The 17609-nt window shown below is 39.6% G+C and overlaps 1 protein-coding gene across 1 annotated transcript in view; it reads left to right on the forward strand.

The window, feature by feature from the left end:
* The first annotated feature begins 4442 nt into the window (after positions 1–4442).
* bicc1b (BicC family RNA binding protein 1b) overlaps positions 4443–17609 on the forward strand; it is a 67068-nt gene continuing 53901 nt past the window's right edge. Inside the window, exon 1 of the mRNA XM_034309453.2 lies at positions 4443–4936. Coding sequence (XP_034165344.1) covers positions 4747–4936 — 190 coding nt within the window. The 5' untranslated portion in view covers positions 4443–4746. The remainder of the gene's footprint in view (positions 4937–17609) is intronic.

The following is a 17609-nucleotide window of genomic DNA, read 5'->3' on the forward strand; positions in this document are numbered from 1 at the left end:
AACCGCATAGGAACGCTTTTGTCCTTAGTGCTTCTGTTGTGGTAATGTACAGCAGATGTATTCTGTAAATTCTGTGAATTATTTTTAGGTGGTTTTTACATAATACATAATACATAATCGATTAGTCTGCTTTACATAGGTCATACATCAACATTTTATTTAGCTGTTGTCCTTTCCTGCAGTCCATACAAGCTACTGTACATGACTACTGCTTGAACTGTGACTAAATATGAGCTGTTTCTAGACAAACAAACCTTCAAGGCCATTTCATAAAAATATATTATATCAGTGCAATAATACAGAACTACCTAAATGCATGAGACTTAATTCAACGAAGCATAATTGATCAAAGGTTGAGGACAAATGCTAAATGTACTGAGTTTAAGAAAACAATTAAACTATTCAAAAATTTTAACAACAATATCACATTTTTACATACAGGCCTCATTTATCAAACTGGATTTATCAAACTGGACACAAACAAATTTATTCGTTAATCATTCGGAGGAGAATTTACACAAGAAATTTGGCTTTGATGAAAATCAAAGCCAGATTCGGAAAAAAGTTCGGAAAACGTTCATATCCTAAGAGAGCTCCTGAGTTTGGGTAAATTTACATGTTAACCTTGATTAATCATATATACTGCATTGATCGATTGATCTATATAGATTCAGCAACCTGGTTGAAAAAAGTCCCGAGTAGCCTAGCAACCTGACGCTATTTAGTTATAATCTGGCTAAAGAATCTACCAAGAATTTTATTTAGGAATCAGATTGATGTTAGCTAAAATGTTATCCACTGATTTTTATTATGGATTAACACTAAATGACAGTGTTATTTGGCCAAACTAACACTTTCAGTGGTGTAACTCTAGAAGATCTTTATGGCTTGGCGCTGTGTCAGTAGCTAAAACGATGGTAATTATGCTAATAATGCTTGCAATGACAGGACATATACATATCTCACAGAAACTCACACCTACTCTCGCATTTACAGAAAGAAATTGAAGCCAAACAAGTCTCATTATGCTTACAAACTTGTTGTTTGTTCAAGATGTAATGTTTTACAATTACAACATCGAGGACATCGTGGCATGGAAAGCCGAGGTGTGGCCCAGCCAGATGCCGTAAATTGATTTGTTAGCTGAACAAAGTTAGCTAGCTAAATGTGTCTATTACAGACAACATGAACTAGCTTTCTAGTGTTCTATCTACCTATCTAGACAGCTAGTTTCTTGATGTAGAGTTTATTTAAAGCAGCAGAAATTATGCATGGCAACTATCTAACAAGCTAAGCCTGTTAAATTCTTGTTAGCAAGCCTACGTTACTGATATGATAGTCAGCTACGTAGCTGAGATGACAGCCAAGACGGAGCTCCTCGGACCAATTATCCCTCCTAATTGCCTATGACCACCACCATCTTCGACTGGTTTGGTAAGGTGTCCAGTTTAATAGTGTGTGGTAAAAACACTCGGGTCTATAGTCGATGAGTGACTGAAATTTTATATACAGATTACACTGTTAAGTATAATTAGCTTATTTATTTAAATTACACACAAATTTACTGAAACTTTTGTGAAACCTGGTCATTTCATGTTAATGGGATTAATTAAAGAAATATAAAACATATATTAATGATTAAAGAATGCAAGCCAGCACAAATCCATAAATTAAGACAAATAAGACTAAGTGGCCAGACTGGTATGTCTCAGTCTGCAGTACGCTATAATATCAGTGGAACACAAACGTTACCCCAATTATGGAATCGCCCATTTATTGGTTTTATGAGTATATAGGGAGTATGGAATTCATAAATGTATTCTAAAACATGCATTACAATTAGACTAGGATCCAAATATAAGGGCTAAATATTTCAAGCATGATTGTAATGATGCAGTGTTTATCAATTTGCTTTACTACATTAATGGTTGTTTTTGTGGGGCATGGTGGCTTAGTGGGTAGCACGTTTGCCTCGCCCCCCTGGGGTTGGGGGTTTAATTCCCACCTCCGCCCTGTGTGCGCAGAGCCCGCATACTCTCTCTGGGTACTCTGGTTTCCTCTCCTAGACCAAAGACATATGTTGTAGGCTGATTGGTATTTCTAAATTGTGAATGTGTGTGTTTGTGCCCTGTGATGGGTTGACACCCCAACCAGGGTGTCCCCCTCCTTGTGCCCTGAGTTCCCTGGGATAGGCTCCAGGCTTCCCCGTGACCCTGTGTAGGATAAGCGGTATGGAAGATGGATTTGTCTTTGTCTTTGTCTATGTAGTTGTTTTGTGAATGCTCTATAACTAATATAACATACTGGGCAGTGTTGGTGTTGCTGCCTCACAGTTCCAGGGTCCCCAGTTCAATCCCTAGCTCAGGTTACTGTCTGTATGGAGTGTCACATGTTCTCCCTTTGTCTGTGTGGGTTTCCTCTGTGTTCTCCGGTTTCCTCCCACGTCTAAAAAACATACAGATAGGCTGATTGGCCAGTGTTTCTGAGAAAGGCTCTGGATGCACTTCCACCCTGATAAGGATGAAGTTGTTACTGAAGATGAATTCCTGAATTAAATAAACGAATATACAGACTAATTATGTACACCAGTATATATATCATGAAATTCTCAGTCTTCAGCATCTTGTTTCAGATCTTGTTTCTTCTAGGGGTCTTTCTGGGTCATTCATTTTATTTCAGGGCTCATACTGTTATGAGCAATAATATTTTACCATAGCACACCAAGAGATGTCAGTATTTCTCTGTTGATCGCAACACTTTGTGTATCTATTAGGCGCAGCTTCTGTTTGTTATATTCAGTATGATTTAATGTCAGATCAATAAAGTTCACTTTTATAGAAACCAGTTATGTCAGTTATAAAAACTGTAGTCCTCAATTATGATATTTTTTATTTTAAAAAGTTGCATCAAACTTGCTTCAAAATTTTTGTAATTTTTTTTTTTTTAATCTAGGGCCAAATAAAAATATGACTTTCTGTAATTCATCATGCACTGAAATAGAAGTGTAAAAAATTGCATGCTGGATGTATATGAATCATATCTAGTCTGTTGTATATTAGTTTGACTAAGTTATGTGTGTTCCAATGTATCTATCTATCTATCTGAATTGTGTGGTGTGGACTTTATACATGTAGGATCCGTGTCTGTATTTTCATTCTCACATCCGTTTATTTTCAGATGTTAAGTTTTCACATGTAGGACATGTGGTTTCATTGTTCAGATGTGATTTTCTGACATGAATAACTTTTTTAATTACACGTGATATCATTTTTCACATAATCTCATAACATGTTGAAATGCGCTTACTCACATAGGCTAATTACATGTAAAAAACCTACGAGCATGTGTGAAATTAATGTGATTTTTCCATAAATGTAAGGATTGTGCTGCAGATTATAATGACGGAGGGTGGAGGGAAGCCTTACTTATAGGCTAAACAACGGTCAAGGCCTATGCACTGTATATGTCCAAAATTATGTGAACACCTGACCGACACAGCCACATGTGCTTGTTGAACATCCCATTCCAGATTTATTCCCCTTTGCTGTTATAATAAGCTCCACTCTTCTGGGAAGGCTTTCCACTAGATTTTGGAGCGTGGCTGTGGGGATTTGTGCTCATTCATCTACAAAAGCATTAGTTAGAGTCAGGCACTGATGTCAGGTGAGGAGGCCTGAGGTTCAGTCAGTGTTCCAGTTCATTTCGGAGGTGTTCAGTGGGGTTGAGGTCAGGGCTCTGTGCAGGACACTTCTTCCACACCAACCTTAACAAACCATGTTTTCATGGAGCTCGCTTTGTGCACAGGCGCATTGTCATGCTGGAACAGGTCTGGGCCTCTTAGTTCCACTGAAGGAAGATTGTAATGCTTCAGCATACACAGACATCCTATACAACTGTGTGCTCCCAAGTTGTGGCAACAGTTAGAGGAAGGTTTACATACAGCTTTGATGGTCAGGTGTCCACAAACTTTTGACCATATCATGTAATTCATCTTCAGTAATCACTTTATCCTTTGGCTGCCGTGGATCTGGAGCCTATCCTGGGAAAAGTAGGTGTGAGGCAGATTGATGGTGTGATGCTATTGGTTACACAATGGATGTGACACCAGTCCATTGCAGGGGAGCATACACTCACACATACACACACACACACACACACACTCACATTCACAACTAGGGAAAACATGTAAGTCCACACAGCTGCGAGGCGGCACCACTACCAACTGTGCCACTGTGCCTAATAATAATAATAATAATAATAATTTATGATCCTGATGATGATGATAATTTATGATTCTGATGATGATGATGATGATTATTATTATTATTATTATGATGATTTGTTATTCAGTCTTGGTGGTGAATCAGCTCACAGGACCCCTCCAAAAGAGGCAGTTCGCCTTTCTTTAACTTGGTGTCGCAGTGGGCCGGGGTGCGAGCGCGCGCAGGAGACAATCCTTCAGTCCTGCTCAGAAGTTTTCTCAAAAGGGCGGCGCTCTTCTCGCGCGCGCAGTTAAAGAGCGCGCTCCCGACCGGAGCGGAACGAGCGCAATGCCTCGCGCGTTTTACCTCACACCACGGGAACTTAACGGGACCGCGTCCGATGCGAAGAAGACATTAACGCCTGAAGAGCGCTCGTAGGCAGTGCGCGCACGCGTGTGTGTGTGTGTGTGTGTGTGTCGTGGTGTGTGTGTGTGTGTTTGTGTGTGCGCCGCGTTGGGTCAGTGGTGGGAAACGCGCGGACACCATGGCCGCTCGGCGCAGCTCGGTCAGCGGGCTCATGCAGCAGCCCGAGGCGCCGAGCTCCAGCGACTCCCCGCCGCCGCACGGCTCCGACGACGAGGAGCAGCACGGCGGAGCGGCGGCGCCCCACGACCCCGAGTGGACTGAGGAGAGGTTCCGGGTCGACCGCAAGAAGCTCGAGCTCATGCTCTTAGGTAAAAGTTCTGCTCATGAGTTGAATAATGATAAAAAAAAAAAACAGCTGGTTCTGCTGCTGGGATGCTACTTGGCTATTAACTGCATGCTTCCATACTGAGTAGTCTGCCAGATGTTAGAGCCCTGAACTACAATAAGGCCACGTCCATGCTGCTGTGCTGCATGAAGAAAAAACTCAAACAGCACTTTTCACAGGCATAAACAGCATTACTGTGCCATTCAGTACAGCATTACACACTGTTTGGTGATGATTTGGGTTGAAAACAACACAGAATGAGATTCCTACTGCTTTTAAAAGAGTGATTATCTCCACATTGTTCCACTCTCACTCAATCCTGTTTATTCCTGCTAATCATTTAAAGGAGAGTGGTTTGGTTGTGGAGTTATCACTTATGCTTCATTATGCTCCTTCTTCACTGCCTTGAAACACTGGAGAACCTTTTGTTTTGAAGCTCGTAGGTTTCTTATTCAATACAAATGTCATCTCTGGATGTTTTTTCCTAACCACATCTGGTCAGTTCATCATCATTATTATTCTTATTATTTACATCAACTTTAAAACTATCCCGACAATGCCATTCACATTTGTTGTCTTCTGCCTTTATTAGTATGGGAGTCATTAAAACATTTCCATTGATGTCCTTTTCCCCCTCTTTTTTTTACACCAGAGGACATTTATTTTCCACACAAAAGCCATCATTATGAAGCAACATATTATTTGTGAATAATCTGATTGGTTACTGTGGTAATGAAATATGCTGCGTGACTTTGTTATGACAAAAACATAACTGCTACATGCTTAATTAATTCATTAACTGCTTCATTGTTTTGATGTGAGCATCCCGACCAATCTCAGTCACTCAGTCCTAATCATTTGTATTCATGTTATACTCATTTGTATGTTTAACTAGGTAACATTAGAGCTTCACTGATTTTTGTTTTTTAAATTCATTGCAATCATGGCCTTTGGTGGTATAATTACAATACCATATTTTATCCTTATTGTTCAAACCCTGCCAATAGGAGTCAGTGTTGAAACACACAGTCCATGAGACAGTCACAATGCTTTTACCAGTTATTTTACTTCTTTATTTCACCCTGAAATGCTCTGTTTTGATTCATAATTTGGGAAAGATGGTCAGATGTAGCTATGATATTGCTCTTTCATAACAAAAGGTACCAAACTGTTCTGAAAAACATATATAACTGGGGTAGCCAGAGACTCCTTTACATATCAAATCAATTCCACGGACCTCAGTACAAATATTGCATTTGTATGATAATGTTTTTCTAGTTATTAGAGCCATAAGGCTTTCTATTCCTGAACTTTCCACTGACAGAACACATTAGGTCCAAGGCCTTACTTGTAGTAGGTTGTGATTTCCACAGCTGTAACTAAATTAAAAAAATCACGGACTGCATGAACCCAGTCTGAGAGCCACTGCTGATATATCAAGGGTGAATAGAATAGAAAAGAATGTAGAGAATGTAGTGTAAATTTAAAACTACTTAAAACTCACAATCACTATTGTACATGTTAGGGTACTGTAACAATGTAACAGTGTGGGCGGTAGGCCACTCAGAAACCAAAAAAAGATAACATCAACACAAATACATTCGTCACTTTCAGCTTCACTTTACTCAAGGCCACATACACAGTCATTCAGCTCACTGCTCAGGAGGAGAGAAAGAAAACAACATTCATTCATTCATCTTCAGTAACCTCTTCATCCTTGTCAGGGTCACGGTGGATCTGGAGTCTACCCCAGGGACACTAGACCTGAGGTGGGAATACACCCTGGATAGCATGTCAGTCCATTGCAGGGCATCATACACACACACACACACACACACACACATTCACACCTAAGGGCAAAGTAATGTAGGCTAATGTAGACAATCAACCTACCAGCATGTTTTTAGAAGGTGGGAGGAAAGTAGAAAACCCAAAGGAAACCTACATGATCATGCACAGGAACTCCACACAGCCAGTAACCTGAGCTCAGCCTTCCTTCCACTTAAACAACGCAAGTCTTTCAAGCTTTACTCATTTTGTGTAGGAAGTCAGCATTTTAACATGTTGCTATGAGTTATCAGTCAAACATACACAAAAAGAGCAGTCATCCTTTTTCCCCACCAATAAAAACTGAAAATGAACTGGTGGCCAGCTTACCGCATAACCCTGTTTATATGCGCACTACAGTTTCTACCATTCCCTAGTGAGTTCTGAAAGGACCATATTGAAAATGTACTGCTCCCTCCCCCAAGAGTGATTCCTTGGCAGTCCTAGAATGTGAACTCACAGCCTTGTAGTCACAAGAAAAAAATCCTCGGTGAGGTAACCATCAGATCATACACCATGACCAACCGTGACCAATCATGACACTGTAACAACCCTACTGTTCATCTGTAGCTCACGTTGCATACAAATTTCCTTTCAGTATTGACCACAGAGGCCTGATCTTCATCATACAAGAGAAACTAAGTGTAATGTACCGTATGCGTTTCTGTACTGCTTGTTGCTGGAATGGCATTGAAAGCAGCTGGAAGAGGAAGAGAGAAGTCTGAGTGAATAACAAGCTCACCGTGCCAAAGTAAACGTAATAGACTTATGGCTGTTTGATTAGATAGATTTAGTGTCCGATGTAAACCGGAAATTCAGATATAAATTACTCACTAACAGCTTTGATCCAGCAGCTGGCACAGCTAAGATTCACAGAGTGATGGATTTGTTGACCAATCCATCAAAGCTGTGTTAAAATAAAGCCCAGGGAGGGACTTTACTTAGTAATGTTTAAGCCTTGCCTCAAAGTTCCAAGCACACCGGCGTCACGCAGCATGTCCTGTCATTAGATGTTTTTGCACTGATTTCTCACTTTGGCTTCTGTGTATTTGAGAAGATGTATGCGTGTGAAAGAGAGATTTTCCATTCTCAGGCTTAAGAAGAATTTTACCCGGCTGCTTCATGTTGCCGCAGCTCTCGCTCGTCAGCTTAATAGCACTGCACAGGGTTTATTTCTTCAACTGTTTTAGTACGAAAGTATAAGCAGAACAGGTGCCAACACCATGTAGACCTTCAGAGCCGATTGGTCAGTATTCAAGGCCCTCTCTTTTGTCGAGCGTTATTATACAGCTCGGACAGTGACGTTAATTATTTGGCTTTAAAATGGGTTTATTTGAATTGGCACTCATGACCAGTGGAGCATTGCTCAGGCTTTAAAATGCAATGTCGCAGCAGAATGGTACATGCCGTGTTTCTACACTAAATTCAATTCAGCTAAAATGTTTTTTTTGTCCTGGTCGGCTTCCATTAAGCAGTTCAGTCCTGAGTCGATTGGAGCGTGTGCTTGAATTCATCATCTGGGCCTGGAGGTGAAATGACACCATCAAGACATGAGTAAGAAAGCATATTTGTTTCCTGCTAAATTTCAGGCTTTCTATGTGTAAATTCTTTGCCCACCTGCTTCTAATACCCAAGTCGCACACTTGGGACATATGATAGTGAACCTCTCGTGCAAATACTCAGGAATGTCAGAGTGTCACTGATGGGTTTTGTATGGTGAAAGACAGACACTCATGAAACACAAGATTTTGGAGTGTAGTAGGCATTGGTGTAAAATATGTACATAAAAAAACATTGAGCTGTAGCACAGAAAACAGACAAAGGTCTTAGAACCATAGTCCAGGAAACTCTCCCACACATTCACTGTGTGTGTGTGTGTGTAATACAACTTACAGGGAAGGATTTAACACACAGACATACACACATATTCTAGCCCACTAAGTGATAGTCCTGAGGAAATGCAAGATAAAAATGGCAAGAAGCATGCTTTACCATCTTCTATAAACAGACAGTTTGTTCTGGCTAAATTATACACTTTCGATAGTTTATACCATAACGGTTTGCAGATTATATGTACATATTATACACAGCCTCTAAATCTACAATATTTCTATTATCTGCTTTTCCTGTAATACAACCCATAAAGCACAGCAGCAAATTTGAGATCTTCTTAAATGTTAGAGACAGTGTTAGTGCTTTTCCACTCTCAGTGCCTAACCTCAAACTGGTCTGGGCTTTCGCGCTGCAAAAGAACAAGTTCTCTGTCAGTTAAACTGCTTCTCTTACAGCACCAGAAACCTGCTGGTCTGGAACCGAGGAACCAGTTATGTCAGGGACTGGGAACGAGGGTCTTTTTTTTTTTTTTTTTTTTGCCATGGCAACAGCTCAAGCAGGTCACGTTGTTTGCAGTAACACAATGAACAAAGAATTAAAAATATGTGAACAAGATCATTTTAGATATTATTGTTGGAAAACAAACATGCTAAACCCCTACCAAAGCCATAAACCAGACGGATTGTGGAAGAGACAAATACTTCACTGGCAGTGAACTGTGCAGCAGGATTTCAGAATAAATTATAACAGCCAAAAAGCAATTTTATGTTTCTAATGTGTGCAGAATGTGGAAATAAATGTAATAAATAAACATGCGTGGCCAGACTGTTAAAGTAATTGCTTGTGATTAATCATAATATTTAGTTGTTGTTTTTAAAATTAATGGTTAATGGTGATTAATTGAGCAGGAGATTTTTACATTTGTGAAGCTACTGTGGCTTTTCTACAATGTTTGGTAGGACTACTGTGTTTTCAGTGATTTGGCTCAGGCATGGACAAACACGCTGTTCTGTAGAGATACTGTGATGGCGTTCCAGAGACTATATGTAATCATATTTTTTTTAAAAAAAAAAAACAAAAGTCATCTCTCTCTCACAGCTGCAGTTATGCCTTACATCATCTGTGCTAGTGTGATGCTTTCCTTTTCAGTGTTTCACCACTTTATTACATCCCTGAAATGCTTGGCACACAAATGGGTGTTGTGCCTCTTTTCTGTTTTCCAGTCAGAGCAGTTGAATGCAGTTTCTAATGTCCGTCAATATAATGCGCTATAACACCGAGATCATTACGGTTAGTCAGTGAGGTCAAAAAAAAGTTGCAGTTTGTCGGATTGTGAGAGCATCTATGGATGGTTCAGAGATTTAATTCAGAAAAAAATGCATTAAAGTCATAAATAAAGAAAGCCAGGTTTCTCTCAGTCTGACATTCTTTCAGCTCTTATACGATACATTTTTTTCACAATATCTTTGGGCTGTGTGCTAATTTGTGAGTGCTAGTAGTGAATGAAAGCTAGTAAGTTACCTGTTAGCAGTATACAAACTATTATGATGTATTTCCAGAATATTTGGTGCTGTGGTTTCTGAGAATTTTTGAAACTCTATAACTCTATTTTAGCTGTCCACTTATGTCTGTACTGATTCTGTCAGACACAAAAGCACAAGAGGCCACAAGAAGTCCAAAGTCTATTTTGAGTCGCTATTCAGTGGTACGCTAACATTGACCCAACGTCTGTTGGCTAAATCGGAAATCATCCTGATATCTGCTCCCCAGTATTAACACTGTTAGCCGTGCTAGTATTTTGGTAGAGGTAGGATTTAGTGAGTAATCTGTCCTTCTTTAGAAAAGCCGTGATAGCAATGTGTAAGTAATGCTAGAACCATTTTTACCAAATGCCTTCATTAATACACTGGCTAATGCTATTGAAACACAGAGAGTTACTGCTTAATCCAGCGATTAATTATTAGTGGCCTAGCCACAGATTAGTCCAGTTACCTGAGATCTAAACTCAGGCAAATTAACTACTATGTTTAACAAGCGTAACTTTGTCACCCCACTGCAACTTTATTGCTTCTAAAGTGCTCTAAATAAGAATTTGTTGCTACAGCAGTGATAAATGTTCAGCCAGACTGAACTTGGCAACTCCTGAGAAATGTATTTGACACGTTCAGTCAGTTTCCTGTTTTTCTTTTCTTATTTTAGCAATAAGTGTCTTATTTTTCCAGAGTGAGGCTTTAGGATGTTTTTGATTAATTTAAAGAATTTGGTGCAAGTATTTATTCCCCAAATCATAGGCAGCAGTTTTTATTTATGGAAAAGTGAAGTTTACTTGTGGATGAAATATACTTTCATCCTAATGTCTCTCTCAGGGTGTGTGTGTGTGTGTGTGTGTGCTTGTGTGCTTGTGTGTTTTAGAGTTCATCTTTGTTGTGCTAGATGAAAGTATAAAGCAGTGAGTGAGTGCTGGCTGGAATGTGCTTAGGCCTGGTTGTCCTCTGGACTGTAGCCTAGGGAAACACTTCTCCACGCTTTTTAGAGGTTAAACATGGCATTCTCCCCAAGAACTACCTCCACAGCCAGCCGCTGCTATCCAGAGCCTCCATTCATGGCAGAGAGAGCCATTTCTTGGCTTGTCGTTTTGGTGAAATAAATTAATCCTTCTGGAAAAAAATCCTGACAATCTTAATTGTCACATCATAAACCTAATGCTTTGCTTCTGTCGGGTCAATAAATGCTGTAAATGACTTGAATCGGCATGCTGGGACTGTGCTTGAAGCTCCGGCTCGGGCTGGTCTGGTCAGAAGGACCCTGGAGGAGCAGTGGGTGGAAGGTTCCCAGTGTTCACGACGCATAATTCAATGCAGCTGTTGGAGAGACTCTGGTTTAAAAAAAAACAAAAAAAACTCTGGCTCAGACCAGAGACTGTTATGACAAGGAAAGAAATGGTTCTGTTACTCCAGAGCCAGCTCAACTGCTTAAAGACAAAAACAAAATGGTTGTTGTTCACCATCAGAACTGCACCAGCGCTATGTCTTGGAGGTGATGGTGTGGGTGCATCCTGGTACAATTTCCCAAATACTATTTTTAATGATGTTTCCATGCGGTTTTCAGATGATCTGGATAATTTAGTGATGTTTTAACCATCCATTTGCTTGTCTGCAGATGATAAGTATGTCTGTAATTCCTCTCAATGTTGCTTTTTTTTTAGCCAAAAACAAAAAATAGATTTTTACATATTGTCACTTGCTAGTGTTTTCATTAGCTTAGCCTGACCCATTCTATAAAACATCACTACATGGGGCTAGCTATTTCAGTGCGTGAGGTTGTGTGAGATTTATTTCCTGAATAGTTGCTATTGTGATTCCACACACTTATTGAAACTCTATTTTAGGTGTCAGCACATGTACACATCTCATGTTGATTGCATGAGAAGCAGCGATTCATCTGTGTTTCTTAATGAGAATAGTCTTAACTTGAAAACCTCCCATGGACATAACATACTCCCAACGTATGAGGCCAAGGAACACAGCTGCTGATAACGATTTCCCAATAAACCATTGCATCCAACTTTCATAGATGGTGTGGACATCACTGACTCATAACTCTGCATCCACAGATAATCAGGAGTCCAGCACACATTTTTATGAACTGACTCATGTGTTAAATGAAGCCTTACACTGGGCAGACATACTCCATGCTTCCTTTTTAATATAGCTTTAGTGTTAGTTCAACATTGTCAGTTTTGTTTTTGTAAGTATATGAGAAAGGAGAGTGTTATGCATGGAGTCACTGAACTCCAACCTTTTATCTGTTAATAATACACCAACTCTAGTACATCCTTTGCTTATGTATAAGGAAATGCAGAAATCCATCTCAAACTGGTATTCACTAATTCATGTCTGTTACAGTGTGTCAGAAGGGTTGAAAGCATGATTATGACAAAAATTTCTTTGTGTATTTTACTAATTTGGCCTCAGGAATCCATTTCGTGGACATATACGGGTGATTCCAGAAGTATTGGCCCCCATTATGAAAATAAATACCATGCAGTGAGTGATATTTAAAGTTTAAACATACAAGGTTAATGTTTTTTTTATCATTTTTTTTTTCACAAAACATTTACACTGATGGGGGAAGCCAAATATCAGTGTACATTTATAATGTAATGACAGTGCTGAAGCTCTTCCTGTAATGTCTAACATACAACGATCAGCCATAACATTAAAACCACCTGCCTAATATTGCGTATGTCCCCCTTGTGCTGTCAAAACAGCTCAGACTCGTCAATGCATGGACTCCCAGCCATCCATGATGTAAAAGAAAACATGATTTATCAGACCAGGCCGGCTTCTTCCATTGCTCCATGGTCCAGTTCTGATGCTCATGTGCCCATTGTAGGCACTTTCGGTGGCGGACAAAGGGTCAGCATGGGCACTCTGGACGGTCTGCAGCTACGCAGCCTCATACGCAGCAAGCTGTGATGCACTTTCATAGCCAGCATTAACTTTTTTAGCAATTTGTGCTACAGTAGCTCCTCTGTGGGATTGAATCAGAGGGTTTGGCCTTCGCTCCCCATGTGCATCATTGACCCTTGAATGCTCATGACCCTCTCGCTGGTTCATTGGTTGTCCTTCCTTGGACCATTTTTGGTAGATACTAACCACTGCATACCAGAAATACCCCACAAGACCTGCCGTTTTGGAGAAGCTCTGACCCAGTCATCTAGACATCACAATTTGGCCCTTGTCAGAATCACTCAGATCCTTATGCGTGCCCATTTTTCCTGCTTCCAACACATCAGCTTCAAGAACTGACTGTTCACTTGCTGCCTAATATATCCCACCCCTTGACAGGTGCTAATGTAATGAGATATTCCCTTCACCTGTCGGTGGTTTTAATGTTATGGCTGATCGGCATAGTTGGAGTCATTCCTGCAAAACATTATAATCTCCTTTATACTTTTAGGTTTTTGCATGTGGGCTTCCCTCTTCAATTCAGACAGAAGATTTTTCTGCCTACGTTGGACGTAGATTTGCGGTCATTATCTTCTTGAAAGATCTATGGCCGTCTAAGACCAATTCTTAGACTCTTGGCAGACGTGACCAGGTTGTGGGCTAAAATATCCTAGAATTTAGCACAGTTCATGCTGTCATCAGTCTTCACAAGAGCATCTGAACCACTAGGCAGTAAACCCCAGAGCATCAATAATCCACCACCATATTTTACTCTGGGTTTGGGGGATTTTCCTTCTATGCAGTACTCTTATTGCCAAACAGGTGTGTGGGGCCAAGACGTTTTTAATGGTCTCATCTGACCACAAATCGTGATTTCAACAGTATTTCCCATGACGCTTAGTGAAGTTCAGGTGCTGCATTTTGTGCGTTTCTCTCAGAGAAAGCTTCTTTTGTACATCTTTTGGCGTTTAATAGTTTTGGATAGGGATACACTGATACCGATACTGCAGCAATCACTGGCTAGGCGAGAAAAAACATCTACAGACAACTCTAGGTTGAAACAGTGAAACAAAACTCACTGTTCTCCATGGTAACTCTGATCAAGCCGAGGTAAATAATATAGCTAACTGATGCACTTCAACTAGTTAATGTTATAAAGAATGAGTCTAGTAGCTTAAGTGCATGACCATGTTCTGTCACTTCCCTGATTGATTAATACGGAGTAGGTTACTGATTTAGGTGTCAGTATCGATATGGGTATCGACGAGTAATACTCATACTCAGTCTGAAAAAAAAAAGATATTTTGAAGTAGTTTTGAAATTTGAATCTTCTCTGATGGGTCCAATTACTGGCAAATTTCCAGCTGTTCCAGACTTTTAAATGTTTTTTATTGGCCCTGAGTGTGCGCATCAATATTTTTAGCTGTTTATGTATTTTTACAGCATATCCGTTATGTAATTTGTGCAACAGGTCTCTATTTTGTGTCTTTCCCTCTTGGGTTTACCCATGGTGATTGATGGCTAGGGGGTTTTGAGAGCAGTTTTAGAAAACAATAGAAGTTTTTGCAAGGATAATTTGCATTTGTAGTCTGTTATTTTAAAAAGTTTTTATGAGAATGATTCTTCTTAGAGGAATAGTTTCTCCAGTTGTTTGAGTGGGAAATTTAAATTATTGTCTGTAATATTTATTTTACACAATCATTTTTACCCATTCTCTTGAAACTTGCCTGAGGTTAGCTGTATACTTTGAACGGCAGCTAAATAAACTTTGCTTCGTAGTTATATTTAATGAAACATATCGTTAGATGACTGCATGGACCTTGATTGTGTGTTTGTGGTTTTACATTATTTGCCCGTTTTATGAAACATGACATGAAATGGAACTGTGATCCCATTTGCTCTCCTCAAGAATGCTGTTTAAGAATACTGTTAATCTGTGATATATTTAACCAGGTCCATTTGAGCGTGCATCCATAAGTGCACATTATACAATCTTTCTCTGGTTTTAGTTATGCAGCTGATAACGTAGTGGCCAACAGTTTAGATGGTCAGCAAGTCCAGTTTTCATCATTGAACCACATCAAACACTACACATTCTTGAATTTGTTTAGTTATTGCCAGGGCAACAGCTGACAGCTAATCATTTCCTCAGACAGCTTGTTACACGATAATAGGAGATATTAGGAAGGTGCTCCATCACTAACACAAATATGTGGCTAATTCACATGCACTACTTTGATGGCAATGGGAAAATTATTTGGTATATATTACACTGGCCTAGTGAATTAGAAACTGGTTAAATACAGCCATTTTTGGTTTTGACCATGGGTTTGACTGTAGTGCAGACCTTGATGTGGCTTGAAATCATTTCATGCATAATCCTGGCAATTATTTTGCCAAAAGTCACCCACCAACAGCTTTCTGCTGCTAAGAGTTAGTTGAATCAATAATCTGAAGAGGTGACATTGACTTTATGGGTTTATACATCATATATACAGAAAGGAAAGCAAAGACACACTGAAGGACCAATTTTGCTTCAGGAAACCATTTCACACAGCATGTTGGATAATGATGATTCATGTACTTGCTCCATTTAAGGGCATGGTTTTTTAATTCACAGCAAAAATGTGGGGACTGGCTTAAAAAGTCTTGACATTTGCTTGCCAACCTGATCATTCAGTTGATTTATCACAGCGTTCTGCAAGTTCTCAGCTGGACCTGGAATACTCATCTATGTCAAGCCTCATTGCTTTACCTTTCTAAGTCCTGTGCTTAACTCTCTGTGAACTTCAGAGGGTTTTGTGGGTTTGGCTCCTGTATGCAGAAGCAGGATCAAAATAAGGACATGGAGAAGAAGAGTAATGACATAAAAGGAGTGATGACATATTTGGTGTTGAGTTTTTTTGGCTTAGTGTTTTGAGGTTATACATATGTAATTATTACTTATGTATTAATAAACGGTAATTACAATATTTTGCTCCAGAGTGAAAAGAGCATGAGATTAAAAAATGGTTTGTGTTAGTGACAGCAGTGTTAAAGTCGCTGTATCAATCTGTGGTGGTTAAGCAGGAGCTCAGTTTTTGGACAAAGTCAGGACATGTTTTTATCCTCACCTATAGCCACAATAAGGTTCCTCCACACAGTTATACTCATACTGCTCGACGTGAGGTGGAGAGAGTATATCTCATGGTTGTCTTGGGAACATCTGGGGATCACCCAGGAAAATCGAGAACCTGCGGCTGAGGACAGAGAAGTCAGGGAGTGACCTACTCAGCTTGTTGCCACTGAAGGCCACCAGGAAAAGTGTAAGGAAAATGAATGAATGAAAATGTCTCAGAGTGTAAGACACAAAAATTCTGCCAGCTTTTAGGGGAAAAAGTCACTTTATTGCATAAGCCACATAGTCAGTTTACAGAATGTTTGGGCAGGTTTTAAAAAAAATTGGCACTTCTTGCCCAAGTAATGGTTCTTAGAACTGGTAAACATTTCAGGATCAACCCGTGTATCCACTGGTGTAAAAGCCACATTTTTACATAATCAGATGTGGGCATTTGCTAATGAATGTCATAAATATACAAATAACCCTGGAGGTTTTTAGAAATTGTACTTCTGACTATGAGAAAATATTTGGCCCACCAAATTCAAAAAGCATTTATACGCATTATACAGATAACATCAGTGGCAAACAATTAGACACAAACGATGTTTTGAAGTCTTGTTAGCATTGGCAATGCAGCTCCCATTAAGATTTTTGTAACTGCAATAAAATGGTTATTTCTTCCATAGATCTATTGCTGCAATATAAAATGAAATGTAATCAATATCCAAAACTTTCCAGTACTTTTCTCATGATTTTGCTGTGCTAGAACTGGCTGGAAATACACAGAGAGTTCAAGTTCAGCTTATTGGAAAAAGGGGCTGTAACTGACCCCTCTTGGTACTGTTTTGTTGAAACAGTTGGCCCGTTTATTAAGTGTTAAGTGTTAGTAAGTGTTGCTGTAATTCATTACTCTATTTCCTAAGATGAAGCCTTTGCTACAGTTATGGGCTATACAAAGCAAATTGCTGTAATAGCTGGTGTTACATAGGGTAAAATCATGACAATGACCATTGTTAAAAACACTATATATATAAAAAGTGGGTAATTTGGATAATACAAAAATTCAGACGGGTGACAAATTAAAAGAAAAACAGGATGCAGTGTGTTAGTAAAGTGTTGGGCCACTAGAACAGCTGCAACACATCTCGGAACAGATTCTACATGTCTCTGGAAATAATAATGAAGGGATGAAGACCCTTCTGCCAAAAGATATTCCCTCAGTTGGCATTTTGATGATGGTGGTGGAGAGCATTGTGTAACGCATCCGTCCAAAATCCCCAATAGGTGTTCGATAAGGTTGATGTCTGGCGACTGTGAAAGCCATAGCATATGATTTGCATCAGTTTCATCCTCATTAAACCACTCAGTGAGCCATCATGCCCTGTGGATCAGGGCTTTATCATCTTAGAAGAGACCATTGGGCTTTCTTTTAATTCATCACCCAT

The sequence above is a fragment of the Pangasianodon hypophthalmus genome, chromosome 12 (assembly GCF_027358585.1).
Source record: "Pangasianodon hypophthalmus isolate fPanHyp1 chromosome 12, fPanHyp1.pri, whole genome shotgun sequence".
Taxonomy (NCBI): Eukaryota; Metazoa; Chordata; class Actinopteri; order Siluriformes; family Pangasiidae; genus Pangasianodon; species Pangasianodon hypophthalmus.